At 37.1% G+C, this 23,953-nt stretch overlaps 1 protein-coding gene and 1 long non-coding RNA gene across 4 annotated transcripts; both read left to right on the forward strand.

Annotated features, from left to right (window-relative positions):
* Nucleotides 1-3,420: 3,420 nt before the first annotated feature.
* Nucleotides 3,421-4,329, forward strand: LOC133391379 (uncharacterized). The gene is made up of 2 exons (XR_009764884.1): nucleotides 3,421-3,565; nucleotides 3,626-4,329. It is a non-coding gene; the product is annotated as an uncharacterized LOC133391379 (long non-coding RNA).
* A 1,437-nt stretch (nucleotides 4,330-5,766) lies between these two features.
* Nucleotides 5,767-10,986, forward strand: LOC1278574 (plexin domain-containing protein 2). Of its 3 annotated transcripts, XM_061642196.1 has the most exons (11): nucleotides 5,767-6,188; nucleotides 6,306-6,461; nucleotides 6,525-6,688; nucleotides 7,137-7,376; nucleotides 8,069-8,261; nucleotides 8,327-8,548; nucleotides 8,657-8,811; nucleotides 8,883-8,955; nucleotides 9,019-9,416; nucleotides 9,522-9,539; nucleotides 10,617-10,986. In XM_061642196.1, exons 1-11 carry the CDS (start codon nucleotides 6,104-6,106, stop codon nucleotides 10,683-10,685), a joined length of 1,773 nt encoding a protein of 590 aa, XP_061498180.1. In that variant the 5' UTR covers nucleotides 5,767-6,103; the 3' UTR covers nucleotides 10,686-10,986. The 3 variants fall into 3 exon arrangements, with proteins under 3 accessions (XP_061498180.1, XP_001689106.1, XP_061498179.1); XM_001689054.2 differs by having other exon boundaries at nucleotides 6,306-6,688; XM_061642195.1 differs by lacking the exon at nucleotides 9,522-9,539 and having other exon boundaries at nucleotides 5,769-6,188; nucleotides 6,306-6,688.
* The last annotated feature ends 12,967 nt before the right edge of the window (nucleotides 10,987-23,953 follow it).

Here is a 23,953-nt window from a genome sequence, read left to right on the forward strand (position 1 = left end):
TTAAATAATAATGTGCATTTACTATCACAACAAAATATTTGTTTGTTTAACGGTACGAAAAAATATTTTTTTCTTTTTTCCTTCACTTGAATCTACGGTGCTAATAAAAAAATGATAATAAAAAAATAATATTTCATATTTGTAAATATTATATGCAATGAGTTTGATGAAGGATATGCTAATGAGATAAATCGTCATAAAAAAAACAATTTTTGTATAAAACAATATACTCTTGATGATGATAATTTTTGAGACATACTGTACATGGTCACGTACATGGCGCCTCCATTTCTTATGTCAAAAAGTTCGTCAAGCTTCGTGTGTATTGTGTGTAGATGGCAACAAAACCAAGCGCCTGCGACAAATTCTATCAGCTATCGTTTAATTTGTGTATCATCATGCTTTTACAACAGGTCAGTGTATCGATGTTACCAATCTCTTCACATGAGCTACATAAGTTTTATATTTCGCAGCATTTTCGATTCGGATAGCGTTCGGACATCGTGTTTTCCGTCCACGGCTGCAGCTAACCTCCATGCTAAATTGATGGAAGAAACCCATGGAATGAATGAAACATATGTGATACAGTGACAATAAGCAGTGACAAAACGATGAAATGTCGAATAAAAGTATTTGTGGTGAATTTATGCATTTATTCCATGTAATTTAAAAACCTTTTGTTGCAACTTAACGAAGATCTAGAAAATTCGTATAGAAAGAGAAACAGCAATATAGCCATCTCTGTCGATATTTTCGTTAATTTTTATCTTTTTCGTTGAAAATACCGGCTAAATTTTAAATTTTAACGAAACATGGACGAAGCCAGGAAAGCGTTACGCAGTGTTTTAAGCCCTGGAATTACTGCTGTACAGTCTTTCCCCGAGTTACGCGAATAATGCGTTCCGGAGACATTCGCGTAACTCGGATTTTCGCGTAAGTCGAATATCACATGTTACAGCAAAAATATACTTTATTTATCATAATTTTTGATTGAATTTAGTTCATTTATGTAATTTAATACTTATTTGATGCAATTGGTGTAGAAAATTTGGTTATTTATCGGTAATTATTTTTCATTTGACAATTGATGGAGAAAATTGTACTGATTTGACATCTGAACTGTCAAAAATAAAAATTCGCGTAACTCGAATTCGCGTAACTCGAGTGTCGCGTAACTCGGGGAAAGACTGTATGGAAAGCTAAAAGTAATACTTTTAGGCATACTTTTAACGGTTTCTTAACAGGATTGTGCTACTTGGGATATTTCCTCAGATTCCACAACACCCCGATCTTGAATATCTATGTCGTGTAAACGGCTTTTGGAGGGAAATTAATAAATTATCGTACATTATTTTTAATAAAATATACGATTTCATAGATTCCGACTCTTCAATTTCGGTTATAAACTTTATATTCACAGATATTCGACATACGACTATTTCAACTTACGCCTTGCTTTAGGACATTTTTTCGGTCCCAAATACAGTCGTATCTCGGGGGACACCAGTATGTCCGAGATATATATATTTTTTTTGATAGATAAATATATCAAACCAAGGTGGATTAAAAATATCAGGTGGTGGATTAGGGCCTTTGGGGGGTCGCCATAGTTGAGGGACTTTACGTCATTTTTGAACCGTTAACCATTGGTTTCCGCACACAAAGCTTAGCAAATAGAACAGATTTCTTTGTTATTATGTGCATTTTTGTGTGTTATTAGTTTTTATCGAAAAAATGAGATATATTAACAAAAGATTTGATGATTTGTTTATGCACGAAATTTAAAATCATGTGAGTATGAGTTCTAATCTCACGTAAATTGTCCATGCGGCTCGTCGATAATAAGGAATCGATGTGAAAATTGAAAAAATAATGGTTTTCTTAATTTTTATCTCCAAAAATGTCGAAAACACAATGAATTATAGAATAAATTCACGGAATAAAACAAAATAACACACTTTAATCCATGTTATAATGTTTAATAAGAACTCGCAAAGTCCAAAATATCCCAAATAGCCAGAATTGCTTAAGCAGCTCATTTTGGCACGCTAAAGATCGCTGCTCTAATTCGCCTTTTGCAGTAGATAAACAGCATCAAAGTTCCAGTCGGTCCTTCTAAAAAGCGCCTAAGCAGCTTCCTTAAGCTACGGTGCCGGGGATTATTTTTCTTTGTGTTTTATTTTCAAGCAAGCGTCATGGATGAAATAAACAACAGGATTTGTTTTGTTTGTGTACATGAGTATATTTTTAAATCCTCAATTTTCATAAATTACATGAAACGTATCATAATTTACTGTAAAATCACAATCACTTCCTTCAAAATCCCTTCTTCAAAGAATTAATCTAACTTGTATAGCAGCAATGAAATGATTGGCGGCGTCTGTCTTTGACACTTTGACAAGACCCACCTTGTACCGATGTCATGCATTAAAAAGCTATGAAGTTCCACCAAGTTCGGTACACGTTCTTAACAAGCCTTAAAGTTCCATCATGAACCCTACACATAGTGTTAATCAGACGCAAAGTTCCAAAGAGTACCATGTGCCTGTTAAAAAGCTCCATAGTTCCGCAAAGTATCGTCTATCTCTTAATCAGCCACAAAGTACGACATCGGAACGATTTTTCGTTAAACAGCCCTAAATCAGCTATAAAGTACGAGCTGGCTATTTGGGATATTTTTAAAGAATATTTAATCGAAAAAATTGGGTAGATAAATTATATGAACAAATTTAATAAATGTAAACAAAGTTCCAAAGTTAATAAATGTAAAGAATCCTGGGGACCTTACGTCAAGTGACGAATTGTCAAAATGCACTAGAGTCCTGTAACTCGGGAACAGACTGTATGCGCAATCTGAGATTGCGCATCGTCTATTGTTTCTTCTTCTTCTTCGTTGGCTCAACAACCGATTTCGATCAAGGCCTGCCTGCCCAAGTAGCCTTAAGAAACTCTATTTGATTATTAACAGTTTCTTAAAGCCGTTAAAAATCAAATAGAGTTTCTTAAGGGAATATGACATTTGCTTGCGTTACAGCATAACGACATGTTCCGTTACCTTGTTATTTTTGACTCAGGCCAATATAACTGACAGTGTTATTCAAATTTTGTCAACGCTATGTAGTTTCTATGTAGTTTAAGCAGGGTTTAAAAACCATTTTATTTTTAATATTTATTTAATTAAGCACTCTGATTTTAATTGCAAAACATTTCATTATTTTAATCACATGTTTAATATTTGATTTCAGTTCATCTTCATTTGATATGACAGTTTAAAAAAAATAGAAAAAATATTTTATTTTATTTTAATGGAGATTTTCGACGTATTAATACATCGCATACCATTTTCAAAACTAAAAATATATTATACTTAAAATCATTAAATTATTTGTTTAAATTAATTTGCTCTTGATGAAGATACTTTTTGAGATATACTGTATGTGCTGCGCCGCCATTCGTAATGTCAAAAAGTTCGTCAAGCTTCGTGTGTGATGAAAGGCGACAAGAAAAGCAAGCAGCCGCAAATTTTACAGCTTGTAATTTGTGTATTTTCAAGCTTGTACAACAGGTTAGTGTATCTTTATCACCATTATCATCGCATTAACTATATTTTTAATATTTCTCGCAGCATTTAAACTCGGTGGTAGAGTTCCGCCCGCTCCATCAAATACAGAGAAAGACGCCGTCCAATATTGTTCCTGCCTCGCGGTCGTGCACTACCGTCAGCACTGCACTAGCCGCAACATGCGCCCCTTGTCCCACATTTCCATAATCTGTGGTGGTCAACAGCTGTACGACGGCCGCCTACAGCCACCGGGATAGCCTCGCTCTCTAGTGCGATACTGATGAACCTGCGGCGCAAGAGCACGCAAGCGTTTGGTGGCGGCGGCTGTGGAATGATGGTGCACCTCGGTAAATATGGTGCACGAGAAGAATTCTTCCCGCAAAAGGCATCCGTTTGGGCACTGAAATCGAACGACGCCTACGGAGACAGTAACAACAACAACCATCCGGACAGGAGACGGATCTCAGTCGGTTGTATGAAAACAGCAAGGTGCACTAGATCGTGAAACACTGGCCGTCCAGTACGACACAGGCCTTATCAGCAGAAGGCATGGAAATGCCGCGTACAATGAGGCCGCACCGTGACGCCCCGCGCTGTAGCCCTCTTTTACGCACCGAAGTTAAGCAGTTCCATCGGGATGTCTTCACCGCGCCGGATCATTTGCGGGACGATAGCGACAAATGTCCCGCCGTAGGATCCAACCAATATGGTGGATAATTAATACAAAAAATACAAATTTCATTAATTTAATTCATAAAAAATGAAAACTGTAGCTCAACGAAGAAATAGATACATGATGACTAAAACGGAAAGAAACATATTGCCATCTTTGTCGATTTTTTCGTTAATTTTGATCCTTTCGTTAAAAATACCGGTTGAATTTTAAATTTTAACGAAACATTGACGAAGCCAGGAAAGCGTTACGCAGTGTTTTAAGCCCTGGAATTACTGCTGTATGGAAAGCTAAAAGTAATACTTTTAGGCATACTTTTAACGGTTTCTTAACAAGATTGTGCTACTTGGGTGTACCCACTTGTGGGCTTGGCTTTCAGTGACTAATTGATTCCCCTCCATAGCAGGATAGTCAATCCTACGTATGGCGGTCTGTTTGGGGATTGAACCCATGACAGACATGTTGTTAAGTCGTACGAGTTGACGACTGTACTACGAGACCGGCTGTCTATTGCTACGGTTATAAAAGTCAGAAATATGTGATTTTCGGCAAGGTGTGTTTATTGAGGAGGTGAATTATTAGCGCGTTTGCCGGGTGCCATCATCGAGAATTGTTATGTCAAATCGCATACAATTTTCTATATCCCCCACCATCCCTTCCCGTTTTTAATACCGGAGCCCCCAGTATTGTTATGTCATGTCGCGAAATGTCAATTTGCTCTGAAGCACTTCATCTCCTAATATCCATACACCATGATTTTCGGTACGATTTCAAAAAGCATATCAAAAATAAGAAGAAATACAGGCGGTCCCCGAGATACACGGTACCTCTTATACGCGGATTCGGAGATACACGGTTTTCTAAATTTGACAATTCTTTGAGCAAATTGTACTGATTTGACACATCAATTTTAAATTGCCAAATAATTTCCCTTTTGATCGAATGTTAAAAACTATTTCAAATGGTTTAAAACTGTTATATTCAGTCAGAATCATATCAACTTGTTGGGGAGTGCCCTCGTGTAGACGGCCTTACAGGTGCAGATGCTGCATGGGCCTCCTTCTCTCAGGTGACAGGGACTGTCACCTGGAGACAAAGCAAGCACGAAGAGGTCACTCCCCCACGAGCCGAGCCGAGAGATAGACGTGAGCGGGTCTCCGTCTAAGGATTTGTAGAATATAAGTTTCATTGTAATAGATATAAGTTTTATAATCTGAGACTGTTTATGTTTTGTTTACCGTCAAGTTAAGTTGAGAACGTAGACATAACACAACTAATTCATAAAGTAACTATAACCTCCCCCTACTTGCAAAATTACACGAACATTACTAATATTTTAGCTGGAAACCACGAGATTCGACTTACACGGAAATTCGAGATACGCGGTATTTTGTGGCCGTTTTCGGTCCCCATTAACCGTGTATCTCGGGGACCGCCTGTACAGATAAATCGGTATTTCTGGTCACTCTGCGGTCAAATGGGAACGAAAATCGAGCCCGGTTGATCAGTTAAAACAAATAAACACGGATGATCGAAGTGTAGTCTGATACATGGAAAAGATGATGTAAATAGCATGTCAAAAAATTTCGGCAGCAGTGTTATGGAGTGTTAATGAATTATTGAAATATGGATTGAACACGCGTCATTTTACAGCAACAAGATATCCTTTTAAGCAAAAATTGATCTATTAATGGTCACATTGATGTACATTTACTCATTTGCATTATATCAATGCGAGGAAAGGAAGGTAAAATAGCATAACAAACCATATACATTACAAATTGGTATTCTCGCAATTTCGAAGTGTTTTGTTTGGGATCGGTAAAAAACGGAAGTGATAGAAGTGAAAATAGTTTATATTGTCGACAATGATGAGAATGATGCTTATTATCCGAGGATCTATAAGTTGGTTGATATGTTTATCCCTGCTTCAACTTTGCGTTTGTGTTAAAGGTAAACATTTCGCAGATTCTTAAGTTAGATGAAAAGTACCTAAGGATTTATATTAAGTACAAAACTTAAACATATTGAAAATCGAAAATAATTTGGTGCATTCCTATATCTTTATAGTGCCAAGAAAATATCTGCAGTCCGACCCTGCCGAAATTGGAATCAGTTCAGTAGTGCCTTTAGCTTCAGGTAATGGGAATGGTAATACAAACGAATCCGGAACAGGAGACATGCCGTTTAATAGATCAATTTTACCGCTGGATGAAAACAAGAAAAGTATGTCTAAACAAAAGCTGTATCAAGAGAATCTGAATGGTAAAAAAGGGCATTCTATGACAGCGGCTGCTTCACTAAATTTCAACGGGGAAACGACACACTTGCTCGGTTTTAATGGTACAGGACAGAAAAAAGTTTTTCCGAATGATGAAGAGAGCGCAAACAAAAGCGTTTTCCCTAGTCCAACAAAGCTGGGAGCTGTTGGTCTTAATACATCACTAATTGCCGTAAGTAAATTTGTCACTTCAAGACCGGTGTAAAACATAAATGTTGCGGCAACATTAATTTAATGGTAACAGGTTCAGAATTTTTAATTTTTTCCTAATTAATTTAATTTATTTAATACATTCAGATTTCTCAATTAATTTCTAAAGCTTAGCACATTTGCACTTAAAAATAATTCAAAATTATGTAGGGACTGTTTTGCATTTGTTAAGTTTTGAATATTTCTTTAAAAATGTTCCTGATGCAAATAAAAAGAAACATATTGGTTTGAATCTTTATCAACAAAAAAAACCGCAACATGTGTTAAACAGTTCGTGCTTACGAATCGGCAGCAAATAGGTTGCCGCGCGAATTGGCCCCCGCTGCATTGTTATACATCATACGTACAAATTACTTGATTGTTTAGTTTAACGCAATGAACACCATAGTAATAGTTGTAAAATGTTGCAGGACTCATCAACTAGGGATCCAATCAGCGATGCAATCAACATCGATACCATCGAACGCACCGAAACAGAATTGAACAGCACTCTTCAAGAACATAACATAACTAAAACGTTTGAAGATAATCATTTATACTACAAAAGCACTTGGTCAACTGATAAAACTATGAGCGAAGAGTTTTGGAAAAAAATATCTACCAACCTTACCGTCAATATGCTGCTTTCTAATTCACACCGGCGAGCAACTGTATGTATCTATTCCGTGCACTTTTTTGGTTCGATAGCAAAAGATGGCAGATCAAAATATCTTCAAATTGTCTGCTTGCTTTCTGTAATGTTAACTGCATTTTAAATTCCTAAGGCCTCGGGCATGAAGCGAAATGTCGAAAAGTGTTTGGTCAAAAGGCGAAAACTTTACGTCATCGTTAAAATAGACATAGAGCGACAACGTCTCACGCGACAATAAGTAGCTCAAAATTTCATGCCGCGTAGATCAAAGTACCTCATTGAACAGCTTATCTGAAATCTTTTTTACAAGAGCCCGAAAACTCACAATGACAGCATTGCAGATGTGAAAATGAAAAAGAAGAGCATTATCACAACCAAACAAAAGTATTGTCACGCGAATAGCCCGGCAGCCAACCACTCTTAAAACACGCATTAAATGAGTATTTATTTTTATTTGGTGAAATTTCTTCAATAATTTTTGTTTGCCTCAAATGGCATCGGTTTTGTCCGCTCGATGGTGCCCGAAACGCGGCTAAACGAACCGAAATCTTTTTGACGTAAAGATTTTAGATTTTTGAGCTTTTGCCTCGAGTTTTCGGGTCGTGTTTTGAGGCCTATGGATTAGCGATTCGTTCTTCTTCAACATCTATCAACAATCTTTGAGTTGTATTTTGATGGTTATTATGTATCGTTTTTGGTTTTCGTTTACAGACTATGATTTTATCATTCGATTTCCCATTCTACGGCTTCCCTATTCGTAATGTAACAATCGCAAGCGGAGGATTTTTATACACCGGGGACTATGTGCATTCGTGGTTGGCATCGACGCAATATATAGCTCCTTTGATGGCTAATTTTGATACTGCATTGTCCAACAATTCCTTTGTCAAATATCGAGATGATGGTAATATTGAATTTAATTACACATGGCTAAAAAATCATTTGAAATGAGTCCAAAAAATCTTCTAGGCGAAACATTTACCGTGGTATGGGAAAATGTGATTCTTCAAGATCGTCCTAGCAATGGTACATTCACATTCAGCGTTACATTGAATAAATCTGGTGATATAGTGTTTGCATACAAAAAAATCCCTATCAGTATTCAACACATATTTGAAAATCCTTTGATGAAAAACCATCCAGTTAAAATAGGACTTTCAGATGCGTATATAATTGATAAAACAATCATGCGTAAGTAAGCCAATGACCACTAGCCATGGTGATCAAGAGTAGCGATGTATTGTTGTAAGTATTGGTATATTTTTTATTAATATATTTTATTATTCCCTCTATCAATAGGTACCAAACAAAAAACCATTTACGAATATCATCGTGTTAATTTTGGACAAACTGAAGTGACGAATGATACTATTATTACATTAACATCTCTCCCTACTTGTTTCTCATTTAAAGATTGTGAATCTTGTATAACTCATGAAGGAGCCGATTTTGAGGTAATAGTAGATTTATTTCGTAACGAACAACATAAACCAAATTACAATTATTCACATTTCATGCATTTTAGTGTTTATGGTGTCCAACCATGAATCGATGTTCAACTGGAACAGATCGTAAGCGCCAAGATTGGGTACATAAAGGTAAGCTGGAAAAAATCAGTAAAATAAACCAAAACATAAAAATTTATGTGTCGTAATTTATAGGATGTGAAGCAACAACAATTTCTGAGATATTATACTGTCCTGCTCTTGGGCAAAAAGGTAATAATTATGGAGAATCTATGGACGTAACATCCAAAATAACGGATAGGTACAATAGCACCAGTAGCATAAGAGATAATTATCAACCAGCACAAGATGACAAACTTCATCAAAACACAAATGGCGTCGCCCAGAATGGAAGTTATATTCATAATGGATCTAAAAAAGAAGAATTTGTCAACAAAGCCCACTTATATCATACAACTGACATGGATAGTGGTTCGAGCAACAAACTGATAGTTTCTCTGCTTGTTATCATTTTAATTATGCTAATATGCGGCTGTTGGGTGTTATATGCCTACCGAAACCCACACACGAAAAGTGGACAATTGTTAATTAGGGTAAGTAAATCTCTAATTAATTAAACAAATGATATCTCGTTCATACGTTGAAATAATTATGATGCCTGTTTCTTCCAAATGCATTCAATTATTTCTACTGTGTAGATTTTCAAATGGAAAAAGGTTGGTTTATCAGACATTTTCCAAGTTAAGCTTGACACATTTTTCGTAATATTTATACGCCTACGTAATAGTCACTCAAAAGCTTTGGCAGAAATTTTAATGCAAACATTTTTTTCTTTGTTTTACCGTATTTCTTTCCTAAAAATAAGTACAGGTAGTTCTCAAGATACTGAAACGCGGATTCAAAGATACGCGGTTTTCTAAATTTGATAGTTCTTAGAGCAAATTGTCCTGATTTGACACAACACTTGTCAAATCTCAAATAATTTCCCTTTTGATCGAATATTAAAAACCATTTCGAAATGTTTAAAACTGTTCGATTCAGTCAGAATCATATCAATTAATTAATTAAGTAGATTAAAGATTAATTAAAACCACCCCCTAGGTGCAAAATTATACGAAAATTAGTTATATTTTGGCTGGAAATTACGAGATTCGACTTACGTGGAAATTTCGAGATACGTGGTCTTTTGCGGCCGTTCTCGGCCCCATTAACCGTGTATCTCGGGGACCGCCTGTACAGTATTTTGCTGAGTAACGCGAATAATGCGTTCCGGAGACATTCGCGTAGTTAAAATGTTCATGCAAGTCAAATATCGCGATTTTCAGCCACAATGTATTTGAACTATATCTATATCTATATCTATATCTATATCTATATCTATATCTATATCTATATCTATATCTATATCTATATCTATATCTATATCTATATCTATAATATCTATTTTTGATTAAATTTTGTACTCTTATCAAAACTAAGTATGTATTTAATATAATTTGTATAGAAAATTTGGTTAATTCTGACTTTTTATGGATTTTAAACTTTATTTTTGGAAAAAATGTAGTTTATTTTGCGTTTGACAATTGTTGGATAGAATTGTACAGATATGATACATGAACTATCCAAATTAATAATTCGGGTGACTTGACTGTCGTGTAACTCGGAGAGAATACTGTATTTTATTTTTCGTTTGCATTATAAACCTTTAGTGTATATTCTCACGACACAAAAGTTTTTTTTTACATTTGTCTTTATATTTATTTTTCTGTTTATAAAAATGTATTTTTTTACAGTATCGTCCTAACAAGTGGTTATGGCGACGTGGCGAGGCACGTTATACTGCAGCTTCCATTCACATGTGAGAGCCCGAGCCCCGTTAAGAATGAATTCCAAGAACAATCCGTCCATAACATCTTGCCGTGCATGGCCTTTTTGTAATCATTTTTGCAATTTATTTCCCTGTTTAAGAAGCAATCGAATTTTTCAGAGCATCTTTACTATCCTCGGATATGCTCAATAGAATTTGTTGTTAGCTTGTTAATTTATCGATGAAGTAATCATATACGTTTGGAAAAGATCAATGTAAAAGTTATGCAAGCCTGAAAATATCTCAAACGGCATTTCATGGAAATGCCACAAATAAAAAGTATATTCAAATAATTATATTTTACGTAGAAGTAATAAGTTCTTCTATTTGCGTATCGCCCTACGCGGACATGCCGGCCTATACAGGTTTATGAGACTTTATTCAGTACCACGAACAGCTGGGCAGTCATCTTGCAGCGGGGTTCGGTCCATTCTAGGCTTGAAACCAAGACGGGCATGTTGTTAAGTCATTCGAGTTGACGACTCTACCACGAGACCACCCCAGTTATAAGTTGGTAAGATATATTAGAGCCCAAAATTTAAAAAGCAGCGTATTCGGATTAATGGCACTAGTTGAACTTACAGAAACCTCAGATGTATATATATATATATATATATATATATATATATATATATATATATATATATATATATATATATATATATATATATATATATATATATATATATATATATATATATATATATATATATATATATATATATATATATATATATATATATATATATATATATATTATATTATATAATATTCGTTTTCGATAATACTTCCTTACACAATAATTGAAATAGTAGTATAATGATTAGACATGTTTATCAAAGCAAACATAAAAATGCATGTTTGTTAACAGCATGAACAAAATTTATTCTCAACAAAAACAAGCTTCACGTTGTACAATATCGAATGAAAAACAAATAAAATATCCGTAAGTGCCTTTAAGGAAAAATGAGTAAATTTAAATACTACACCTAATTCACTCATAAAATTGGATTTTGTACCTTTAACAGAAAATGAACATGACTATGTATACAGGCACAAGACATTTATTACTGTATGAAGTAGGCAAGTATTACGTCAACCTCGAAAATTTTAAATAAAGGGACATAATTTATACAATTTATGTCTATCAGTCATGATTAATCATGGTGTATTTTGTTGAATCATATATGTATGCCTATAACCATAAAACTGATCAATCAACAACACTTCATCAGTGAAAACCAAAACCAAACTATGTACGCCCACACAAATTCATTCAAACTCCAAAAACGCATTTTATTTACATTTATTACTTAATTAACATTTTATCTGACATACACGCGTGCTTTTGGTTTGTGTGGTAATTGCGGTGTTCTTTTGTAAGTGTTTGATCCTGATACTTCTTGATTGATTCATTGATTAATAACTCAAACTTTAGAGAAAATCTTTTTCGATCAGAAGCTTTAAAAATTATACTTACTTAGTCACATTGCAAACCATCACATAGAGAAATTATTTAATATTAACTCACATATTATTTCAAGTTTTTTGGATAAATGAGAGAACAAAACTGCAGAACATATGTACCTTATCTAGTGGCGGATTCATCGGTGATCGGCAGCCAGGGGCCCCATTAGCCGCGTTCAGACACGGCATATTCTGCTAATATATTCTTCTAAAAAATATCTGACAAACACACTTTTTCACTGAGGTAGGGGAAGTCTATCAGCCTGTGGCAAATCTTTCTCGAGCAATCCAAGCTATCCATAATTGGACGGATAAGGCCCGGGTCTATGAACATGTTGCGGCAACATTTATTGATATTTCTGTTTATTTAAAAAAATGTGCTCGTATTTCCTCACAAAAACATTTTAAAATTAAGTTGAAATTATGTTTTATCCGTTTTGCTATGCAAACAAGTCCGAAAATGTTCCTGCAACACATAAACATGAAACAAATCGATTTGTTTCTCTTGCAACAAAAATGTTCCCGCAACATTAGTTTAACAGTTCGTCCATACGATTTGGCAACAAATGTTCCCGCAACATTTTTATAGACCCTGGCCTAACCGCAAGACCAGACGAGGTGAAATATACAGCGAAATGAACTATTTGACAGGTGAAATATCTGTCAGATAACGCATCACAGCAACCAGCTAATGTGCAATGTAAACAAACGTACACTACATACACCGAGAAAGCAGCTGAGAAAATAACTAACAGCATGCTTTGACAGCGACTGAATTGGGAGTTTATGGCGGACGATCAATTATAGTTTGCATTTTTGCTATCTAATAATTGTAGAAATATTATTAAAAAGTAAAAGAAACTTTTTTGACTTCATTTTAGTGATTAAAATAGATTTTTTCAACATCATTTTAAAAGTCTCATCTCGGCACTTTTCGGAGCTTCTACACACACCGGCGTGAGAAACCGGTTATCAATTCTCTCACAGCCATCTCTCACCTGCAGTCTCGGTGTATTTAGAAACGCTCTGACGTGCGATTTTTGATTTTTGAAAAAAAAAAAAATGATTACGTCGGACGCCGCATCCGATGTTATCTGTCAAACTAATTGTGTGGTGTTTTGAAGGAACAACCTCAAACTATTTTTTTCGTCAAACGTCAACGTCAAACTATTAAAATCATCAAATAATCTTAATATGAATCGAAAAATCGCTTAACAGCACGTGCGATAAAATTGCATGCGACGAAGCACAGACAGGGCCCTTAAACATTAGTTTTCGATTGCTTCCAAGTCCTAAATGTTCTAGCGGTTGTCATTACAGGGTTTTCGAGCATTATATAGACATGTTCAGCGAGTTGTAGATTCGTTCAGGCATATAATAGACTCTTTCAGCGAGATATAGAATTGTTCGGATGTAGGTGTAGACATGTTCAGCGATTCTGTAGAGCTGTCATTTGTTTTGTTTACACACTGTGCCGCAGGGTTCAATTTTTCATTCTTAAAAGTCCTAAAAGTAGCTAATAATCATTCTCCAAGCTGTTTAATGCATAAATTAGTTGAAAAAAGCATATTTTTTCGAAAACCGTTTGTTTACCTTCTGATGAGAATGATCCAACTTGCAGTCCAAGGGGTACGAAAGTGACAGCTCTACAGTATAACCGAACATGTCTACACCTACATCCGAACAATTCTATATCTCGCTGAAAGAGTCTATTATATGCCTGAACGAATCTACAACTCGCTGAACATGTCTATATAATCCTCGAAAACCCTGTATTGTGCATTTCTTACAACAAAAACCCGTGTTTTACGAATCATTTTATTAAATTACGATAATTGTCCCCAGCGAAGATTCGTGGTATGTGAACGCAAAATTTTATTATTTTTTATATTGTTCAGTAGGGACGGCCCGGCCGTTTTGCTTACAACTTAATTTATTTATTTATTTATTTATTTATTTATTTATTTTCATACACAACCGACGGACCATCGTGTCTAATCGGCAACCTTATAATTAAATTAAGATATATATGACAATGATCATTTATAACATATAAATAGACCTCTAGCTAACATTAAATGTGACGTAGACGCAATTTCTCCTTGAACGTAGAAGTAGACATACTAAAATCGAACAAATCTAACACTTCATTGAACTCGAGGGACATACGTATAATGGGGTGTCCCTGGCTATGGTTGTTGCGGGTACGCGGTACACGGAGATGGAAATTAGATCTAAGAATCCGACAGGGAGCGAACAAATTGATGCTGGCTAGTAATGCCGGGGAATCGATCTCTCCGTTAAGGAGCCGGAATATGAAAAGGCATTGGGCGTTTTTACGTCGAGAGCAGAGTGGTTCAAGTCCGAGAAGCAGACACCGCTGATGGTAGGTGGGCCGAGCGTGGTGGGATTGCCATGGAAGGAGTCGAACCGCGTACCTGGTGAGTCTCCGTTGAATGGCTTCGAGGCGATTGATGTCACCAACACCAAGCGGGCACCAGATCGGACAGCAGTACTCCAGGCACGACCTTACGATGGCACAGAAGATAGACTTGACGCACATGGGATCGGTAAACTCGCTGCAGGTCCGCGTAATTAAACCAAGTAGCTGATTTCCCTTCGCAACAACGCTATCAATGTGAGGGCGAAATGACATCTTCTGATCGAGTAGCACCCCCAGATCACGGATACATGTCGTGCGAGCCAAAGCCGTGTTGAGCATAGTGTATGTAAACGTGATGGGGTGACGGGCTCTGCTGAATGATATACACTGGCATTTATCAGCACACACTTGGAGGGCGTTTCTGCTGCACCAGCTATCCAGATTCTCAAGGATCGTTTGAAGGCGTACACAGTCACTGTCGTTTCTAACTGGAGCGAATATTTTTACATCGTCGGCGTACATTAGGTGTTGGCCTGGCGGTAAAACGAAAGATAGATCATTTATATAGATGAGGAAGAGTAGCGGTCCCAAATTACTCCCTTGAGGCACACCGGAGGAGCTGGTGAAGGAGTGAGAACGATGAGATCCTATGCTTATGTAGTACGAACGACCAGTTAAATAAGAACGCAGCCAGGTGATGTGCCAGTCGAGGAAACCGAGTTTTTTTAGCTTCGAGAGTAGAATATCATGAGAGATACTATCGAACGCAGCCCTGAAGTCGATATATACTGCATCAACTTGAGTACCACGATCCATGTTGTCGAAGCAGTAACTAACAAATTCGGCAAGATTTGTGGTGGAAGATCTCCTTGGGAGAAATCCGTGCTGACTAGGGCTCATATAGTTTTGAACTGCTGTGAGTAGCGGATTGTATAGAATGAGCTCAAACACCTTTGCACAAGCGCATAGGGAAACAATGCCACGATAATTACTAGCATGAAGTCGACTGCCTTTTTTATGGAAAGGAATCATTCGCGCGTGTTTCCAGGACTCAGGATACGTGCCACGCATAAGGGAATCATTAAATATTTTGGCAAGAATGGGTGCGAGTGATTGACGGCAGAGCTTCAATATGTATGCGGGAATATTGTCAGGTCCAGATGATGTAGATGGTTTTATATCGTTGAGTGTGCGCGCAATTAATGCTTCGTCAATTGTGGGTATAATAAAATCGATAGCATCCGATGGAGTATTGCAAGTGGCCTCTGCTAGTGTGTTAGGATTGTGAACAGGAAGGGTGAATGCATCAGCGAAACGATTGGCGAAAGTGTTGCAAATATCGGATGTATCGATACTAATTTGGCCATTGTAGCTCATTGACGGAGGGATACTTCTTATATTGCGCCGTTTGTTCCAGAAGCTCCAGAACCGTGTCGGCTTAGAAAACAGCTGCCTTTCAGTACGGCGAATGAAGGAGCGGTAGAGCACACGATTATGTCGACGATAATTGTTCAGTGCATCGAAAAAAATTCTCCTATGCAGCGATGATCTCGTTCTACTGTAATCCGCGTAGGCTTTTGATTTTATTTTTTTCAACCGTCTTAAAGATGCATTAGACCAATCGGGGCCAGACTTTCGTTGAGCAACAGGAACGCAGGAATTAATCGCTGAGCGCATAAAAACGCTAAATCAATCGGTGGCTTCGTCGATAGTGGAAAAGTTGGAGCAGTCAAAATTGCGGTCAAACGACACAATAAGGGCATTCATACGTTCCACATTCGTTTTGAAGAAATTTCTATTGACTGTACTGCGAGTGTGACTGTTGGTGGTGTGGGATAGTTGTACGGGATAATAAATCATCATATCCAATGATGATGAAAGTCCTCACTGAGAAGTGGAATACTACAGTGTGTTATGTATGGGAGGAAGTTCTCTAGAGCCGAAGTACCATTCACAGAGTGCAGAGGTGTGATTGAGTCGCACAAAATATTGGTTGCGGCAAGGTTTGCGAAGACCAGATCTAATTGACGCCCAGATTGATTTGCAATACCACTCAACTGAAATAATCCGGTACTATGCAACCCATCAACGAAATCAGTATTAGCCACGGAATTGCATAAAGGTACATAATGCATGACAGAATAACATGGAGAGCAATCGGTGGCTTCTGATGTATTAGTCAGCTCCCATCTGATATCAGGTTTATTGAAATCTCCGAAGACATACAATAAATCGCTCTCTTTAATGCGGCTTGAAATTTCACGTACACTATCATGTAAAGCGTTCATCACTGCGGGGTCATTCGCATGACTAGGCGGAATGTAAACAACGCCGATGTAAACAGAGACACCTGGCAGCAATGTTTTGATCCAAAGTTGTTCCAGTATGGTATTAGGCGATGCGATTTCACAAGTCGGTATTGAAGAGGAACAAGCAATTAAAACACCCCCACCGCGTGAGAGGGCACTGTTGGAAAGATTCCTATCGCACCTGTAGATATGATAGTGATCGTCAGTGAGGAGCGAAGAAGGTATGGACTGAGTAAGCCAAGTCTCGGTGAGAATGATAAAATCATATTCTGATTCTGATAGCGCCAGGCGAAGATTTGTAGTTTTCGTTCGTAGACCACGTACATTTTGGTAGTAGATAGAGAGACTGGGTTGAGCTGAGCGAGGTGCATCGCCGGATGCAGTGCAAGATTGCTATTCATCCGATGGGCCAGCGTCGGCAGATTCATCAGTCCGTTTAGCGTTTCGCTTCGGTCGTTTTTTAGGAGCGGCTAAGCATTCGGGAGGTGACCTGGTAGGTGTGGTGGAAACAAGCATTCGCTCATTAAGGTCAAGATGTGGTTCGTTTGTAAACAAAGCTGTGTCTGTAGTGGTCATGGCAGGTGAGGAAATCGTAACGGGCTGTGCGAGCGTATCTGTTGTAATTTATTTAAATTAAGTCTTAAAGTTAACGTAATTCTAACTTTGTCTAGTTCAATCCAATAACTTAGGCTAGCGGAGATTTCCTTCAACAAAATATCACCTTATCCCGGTTGTATTCAGTTAAATTGCTCATCTGGTGGATTGGGTGCTATACTGGCATTTCGGGCAGGGAAAGGTAGGTAAAGACGGACACGGGTAAGATGGACACATAAATGCATGAAAATAATATTTTCGAAAAAATCAACAATGTAGCATCCTAACTTAAAGTTAAACAACACATTTGAGAATATTTTTGGCATAATATATTAGGGTGGCCACTCAACCGGGAAAACCGGGAATTAGACGGGAATTTTATTTTTCCGGGAAAAACTGCTAGATCGCTAGTGCTAGTTTTTGCGATTTTTGCGAAAAATTGATTTTCGACCGGCTTTGGCGACCGTCCGTTCGGGGAGACCATCCACCGACCGACCGACGACACTGGTACTTGACGCAGCTCCGAAAACAATTTGTCACTCCTAGCCGGGATGATGTAGCGACTTGAAATTTGGCAGATATGTAAAAAACATACATATTGACTGAAAGACTGAATTGACTGAAATGAAAAATAAAAACATGGGGCTACTTTTGGCGCGCTAAATTTTACGTCCAATGACACCTTACTTTTTGGACACAGTAGTAGCTAACTGGAGACGAAAACGATAACGTAAGGTGCGACAAGGTGCATACAAATGTAAGCGCGACAGAAGTGAAGGAGTATCAATCGTATTGAGCAATATGCCAGCGACGAAAGCATAGCTAAGTAGTAACCTCTACGACGTGTTAATTGAATAACGTATTGATTTGCAGTGGATTAAAGAATTAGGGTGCCGCTAACACATATACAATATGTTTAGATCCAATCCCAATTGCGTACTTAAAAACATAAATTTTTTGAAATGCTCACTTCTGCTTCAATCCATTTTGTGTTTTTTATGCCCATAAATGTAAGATTGAACTACAAAAATATGGTTCGAATTCCATTTCTACTCTTTTTTTCGACTTATGTTTCATACGTTAGGTAATAAGTAATAGATGCTTGGATTGATTAGATTGATGAGATTTTCAATGTATATTTTCCCGGTCTTAAATTTCAAAAAGGTCATTTCCAAAAACGCCGTCAAAATTTTATTTTACTATCCTGAAACTGGTTTTGAAGTATTGAATGGAATTAGTATTTGTGTATGAGACAATTGTTATTACACATTACTATTTCAACGGTGTAGTTCTAATATTCCAATCTATACTGTTATAGAAAAGAATGGTTCAACACTGTTATAACCTTTCCAGATCAATTAACTAAATTCACGTTTACTGCCAAACTACTTTAATTACTCTTGAAGCCCCACATCTTTCAGATTTTGCTTCTAATTTGACATGTCCTTAATTATAACGTGGTTGTTCTTAATTAGCACCATAGTACGGTGATAGCATCACATGGTAGATATCGCCATCATTCTTGATAGATACAGTCAGAATCTTTTCAGCCCTCTTGGGCACGTTACAGTAAGCATAGTTTCATTGTGGATCGTTCTGCAGTTGATGCTGATCCGGCTAAATGCAGTGCGCACGGTTGTCTCACCTAACGCGCAGTATGTTGCAGCTATGTTGCGCAATGAACCATCTCTTCCTTTAGTGCTTTGTTCCTGAAGGACATCCTGAAATAAGTAGTTCTTCCCGCCCGCGAGCAAATCGTTACAAATTCAATTTTAATTTTCAAGCCATCAATACTCCCGCCGCTTCCTCGCTCGAAATTTCATCAAGGTTTTTTAGCATATGGGCGCTTAGGGTCTCTCGCTTACATCTGCATCTTATTGTCATGCGTTTTCCTTGTCCCGACTCAGCCTGTAATGCGGAGTAGTAGATTTGAGGGTTTAGTAGATTTGGGGCGGTCCCGTGGTACGTGGTCGTCAACTCGAACGAGTCAATAACATGCCCTTCAGGGATTCAAGCCCAGAATGGACAGACCGCCTGCAGCAAGGACTGAATATCCGGCCACGTGGTAATGAATTAAGTCTCGAAAGCCTGTATAGGCCGGCATGTCCGCGTAGGACGTTACGACAAATAGAAGAAGATTTGAGGGAGTGTACATGTTCGACGTACCGGGTATAGCAACCCGTTTTACAGGATATTATATACAACACTTATCTGCTGATGACGACGGTGTATGTAGTATTTGAGGTGCTTAAGCACCAATAATGAGTATGGTTGGCTTTATGAATGATTGAATTAATTGGAATATCAACCATTTCACAATTAAGCTATTTTGCATAGTTTTCAAATATGTTTTTTTAATATAGCCTTGAATATAATCTTGATTTATAATGGGAAGGGGTATGAGATGGGCCTCATCATCAGGTGGCTAATTTGCATCTTTAATTATTTAAAGAATTGTTCATTATATCCAATACCATGTGATTTCAAATCGATTTATCCAAACAAAACATCTAAGTAACCATTACCCGCAACATCCGCGGGCTAGCAATAGTGCTTGGGGCAAGCCTTTCGCATCAACGCGCGTTGCTAAGAGAGCTCTGCTCTCACCGCTTTCTTTCTCTCTTGCTGAATGTTTACTCTCACGTCATTGCGGCGATTTTCGATTTTATATATAGTGAGATGTGCCATATATGTACTATACTTCTCATTCGCACTGGTGCAATACTTACGTTCACCGATATTGGCTCTTGCATATTTCGGGTGTGGTGTGCCTATTCGTTCTACCTTGCACTCGTCTTTTGTTATTCAACTCTCGTGAAGTTGCGGCCGTGTAGAATTTAACGGTGGATTTAGTGGGCGATCCCAATTTTTGAACATAACTGATAATTTTTGTCCCCTTTAGCAATTTTAAGGTTACCCAATTACACATCGTCTGTACATTGGCATTTTGCATTTTGGTTTCGGGCCTCTACCTTCATTCCTCCCGGGTGACTGGGTTCCCACACTGGCACTGATGGTTGAGGTGGCGTTGCTTCTGCAGTCCTATCGTTGTTCCTTTGTTTTGTTATCACATAAAGTACACTTCCCGTAAAACATATTCAAGAAAGTGTCCCAAAATTAGGAAACCCACTGAAATCTCCTGTATCTATTCGTGAGGTCTATCTTCAGCGTCGTGCGAGTAACAGCATAATGAATGGCTGCTAATTAACAGGAAATCCGTTCTTCGCAGATTTGTATGCTTTCTTCAGTGGCTGGTTGGTTCATGACTTCAGGTTACCCTTTTTTAAGGTTGTGTGATGACATCTGTTAATCAACAATTGATAACAGATGAAAAATATCTTTGCCACGGGGTAAAGTCTTTACACGTTAGTGTCATGATGCTAAACCACCAAAAAGCAATATTTGTAAAGCTTTTTTTGACGTTTTTTCATCAGTTGTTTGCTCATATAAAACTTCCGAAAATATAAAGAATACATACTTAAATAACTTAAGATCCAAAGTAGCCAAATTAGATCCATAAACGAGCACACGATTGAAAATTTGTTTGTACAAATTTGATAGAAATTATGCCAAAAATGGTTCTCAAATGTGTTGTCACACCTCTAGATTGGATATTAAATTGTTGAATAATTCACTTATAACTATTATGCAGTTTTTATGACAAGTTTCCATCTTTCCCGTAATTCCCGTGTTTACTAACCATCCTCTAGATAAAATTTTTTGAAAACGTATGATAAAATAATTTGGAATTAAAGTATCGATAAAACCGGCACACGAAGCATATTGAACCGGGAAAACTCCAAAAATTCCGGGAAAAAACGGGAAAAACGGGAATTTAAAATTCTGATTCGAGTGGCCACCCTGATATATGCAAAATTGGTTAAATCCACGAACAAAATAAATTTTCAATCCTGTGCACCCTTGTGGATCTAATTTGACTACTGCGGATCTTAAGCTCTACAACTTGTATTGTTTATAATTCCGGAAGTTTTATGTCATGAATGAGCTGTCGTGATCATTAATAATAAAACTGGCGAAAGAACGAGAATGAAATCAATACAAAATTTTGTTTTCTGGTGGATAAACATTCTGACACCAAAGCGGGAAAGACGGACACTTTGTTGTAGGGAAAGATGGACTCCGAATTTATTGATTTATTTGACTTCTTATATCAATTGGTGATGAATAGATTTCTTCAAATTCCTTAAATAAGGGCATTCCGAAGTTATAAACCAATCAGCAACTAGAGAAAGTATTGAAATACGCGAGAAATGAAACACCGGTGAAAATATTAGCCATTCGTTATGCTATTACTCGCTCGACGCTGATGAGGCGCTTCATGAAATCCAATATCTTGTCATGACATGGACAACTTTAATATGAATATGAATATGAATTGGTTTATAAACGTACCAGGACGTGGAAAGCGATAGAATTTGTTAAAATACTGTAAAACTCTTCACTTTCCAACGTTTTCTACAGGTGTCCATCTCACCCTTCATGGTGTCCATCTTTCCCATATCAGGTGTCCGTCTTACCCGAACATTTCAACACCGCACGAAAAAAATCATGTTTTTCATTCATGAAAAAAATGCAAAAATCGATGGAAACTTAAAAGTTTCAACACATTTCCTGAAAAAAAATGATTGTAAGATAATATATGCACATTTTCATGATCGTTGCACTTATACACTCTAGATTTTTACCATTTCTCTTAACGCGTCCGTCTTAACCTACCTTCCCCTACTTCTTAGTATTATGGTGTTTGTAATGGTCCACAATGCTTCAAATTCTCTTTATTCGCAACGCAGATTTCAATCCGGAAGTGAGCTTCTGCTTTATAACTTTCCCTTGTCGAGAGAGAAGTAGCTGAAAGAACGAGTACAAGTAGCATAATTTTACACAACATATCAAGGATTGGATAGATATATGCAAAATTGGTTAAATCCACGAACAAAATAAATTTTCAATCCTGTGCACCCTTGTGGATCTAATTTGACTACTGCGGATCTTAAGCTCTACAACTTGTATTGTTTATAATTCCGGAAGTTTTATGTCATGAATGAGCTGTCGTGATCATTAATAATAAAACTGGCGAAAGAACGAGAATGAAATCAATACAAAATTTTGTTTTCTGGTGGATAAACATTCTGACACCAAAGCGGGAAAGACGGACACTTTGTTGTAGGGAAAGATGGACTCCGAATTTATTGATTTATTTGACTTCTTATATCAATTGGTGATGAATAGATTTCTTCAAATTCCTTAAATAAGGGCATTCCGAAGTTATAAACCAATCAGCAACTAGAGAAAGTATTGAAATACGCGAGAAATGAAACACCGGTGAAAATATTAGCCATTCGTTATGCTATTACTCGCTCGACGCTGATGAGGCGCTTCATGAAATCCAATATCTTGTCATGACATGGACAACTTTAATATGAATATGAATATGAATTGGTTTATAAACGTACCAGGACGTGGAAAGCGATAGAATTTGTTAAAATACTGTAAAACTCTTCACTTTCCAACGTTTTCTACAGGTGTCCATCTCACCCTTCATGGTGTCCATCTTTCCCATATCAGGTGTCCGTCTTACCCGAACATTTCAACACCGCACGAAAAAAATCATGTTTTTCATTCATGAAAAAAATGCAAAAATCGATGGAAACTTAAAAGTTTCAACACATTTCCTGAAAAAAAATGATTGTAAGATAATATATGCACATTTTCATGATCGTTGCACTTATACACTCTAGATTTTTACCATTTCTCTTAACGCGTCCGTCTTAACCTACCTTCCCCTACTTCTTAGTATTATGGTGTTTGTAATGGTCCACAATGCTTCAAATTCTCTTTATTCGCAACGCAGATTTCAATCCGGAAGTGAGCTTCTGCTTTATAACTTTCCCTTGTCGAGAGAGAAGTAGCTGAAAGAACGAGTACAAGTAGCATAATTTTACACAACATATCAAGGATTGGATAGATATATGCAAAATTGGTTAAATCCACGAACAAAATAAATTTTCAATCCTGTGCACCCTTGTGGATCTAATTTGACTACTGCGGATCTTAAGCTCTACAACTTGTATTGTTTATAATTCCGGAAGTTTTATGTCATGAATGAGCTGTCGTGATCATTAATAATAAAACTGGCGAAAGAACGAGAATGAAATCAATACAAAATTTTGTTTTCTGGTGGATAAACATTCTGACACCAAAGCGGGAAAGACGGACACTTTGTTGTAGGGAAAGATGGACTCCGAATTTATTGATTTATTTGACTTCTTATATCAATTGGTGATGAATAGTTTTCTTCAAATTCCTTAAATAAGGGCATTCCGAAGTTATAAACCAATCAGCAACTAGAGAAAGTATTGAAATACGCGAGAAATGAAACACCGGTGAAAATATTAGCCATTCGTTATGCTATTACTCGCTCGACGCTGATGAGGCGCTTCATGAAATCCAATATCTTGTCATGACATGGACAACTTTAATATGAATATG

Source organism: Anopheles gambiae, chromosome 2 (assembly GCF_943734735.2).
Source record: "Anopheles gambiae chromosome 2, idAnoGambNW_F1_1, whole genome shotgun sequence".
NCBI classification, from domain to species: domain Eukaryota; kingdom Metazoa; phylum Arthropoda; class Insecta; order Diptera; family Culicidae; genus Anopheles; species Anopheles gambiae.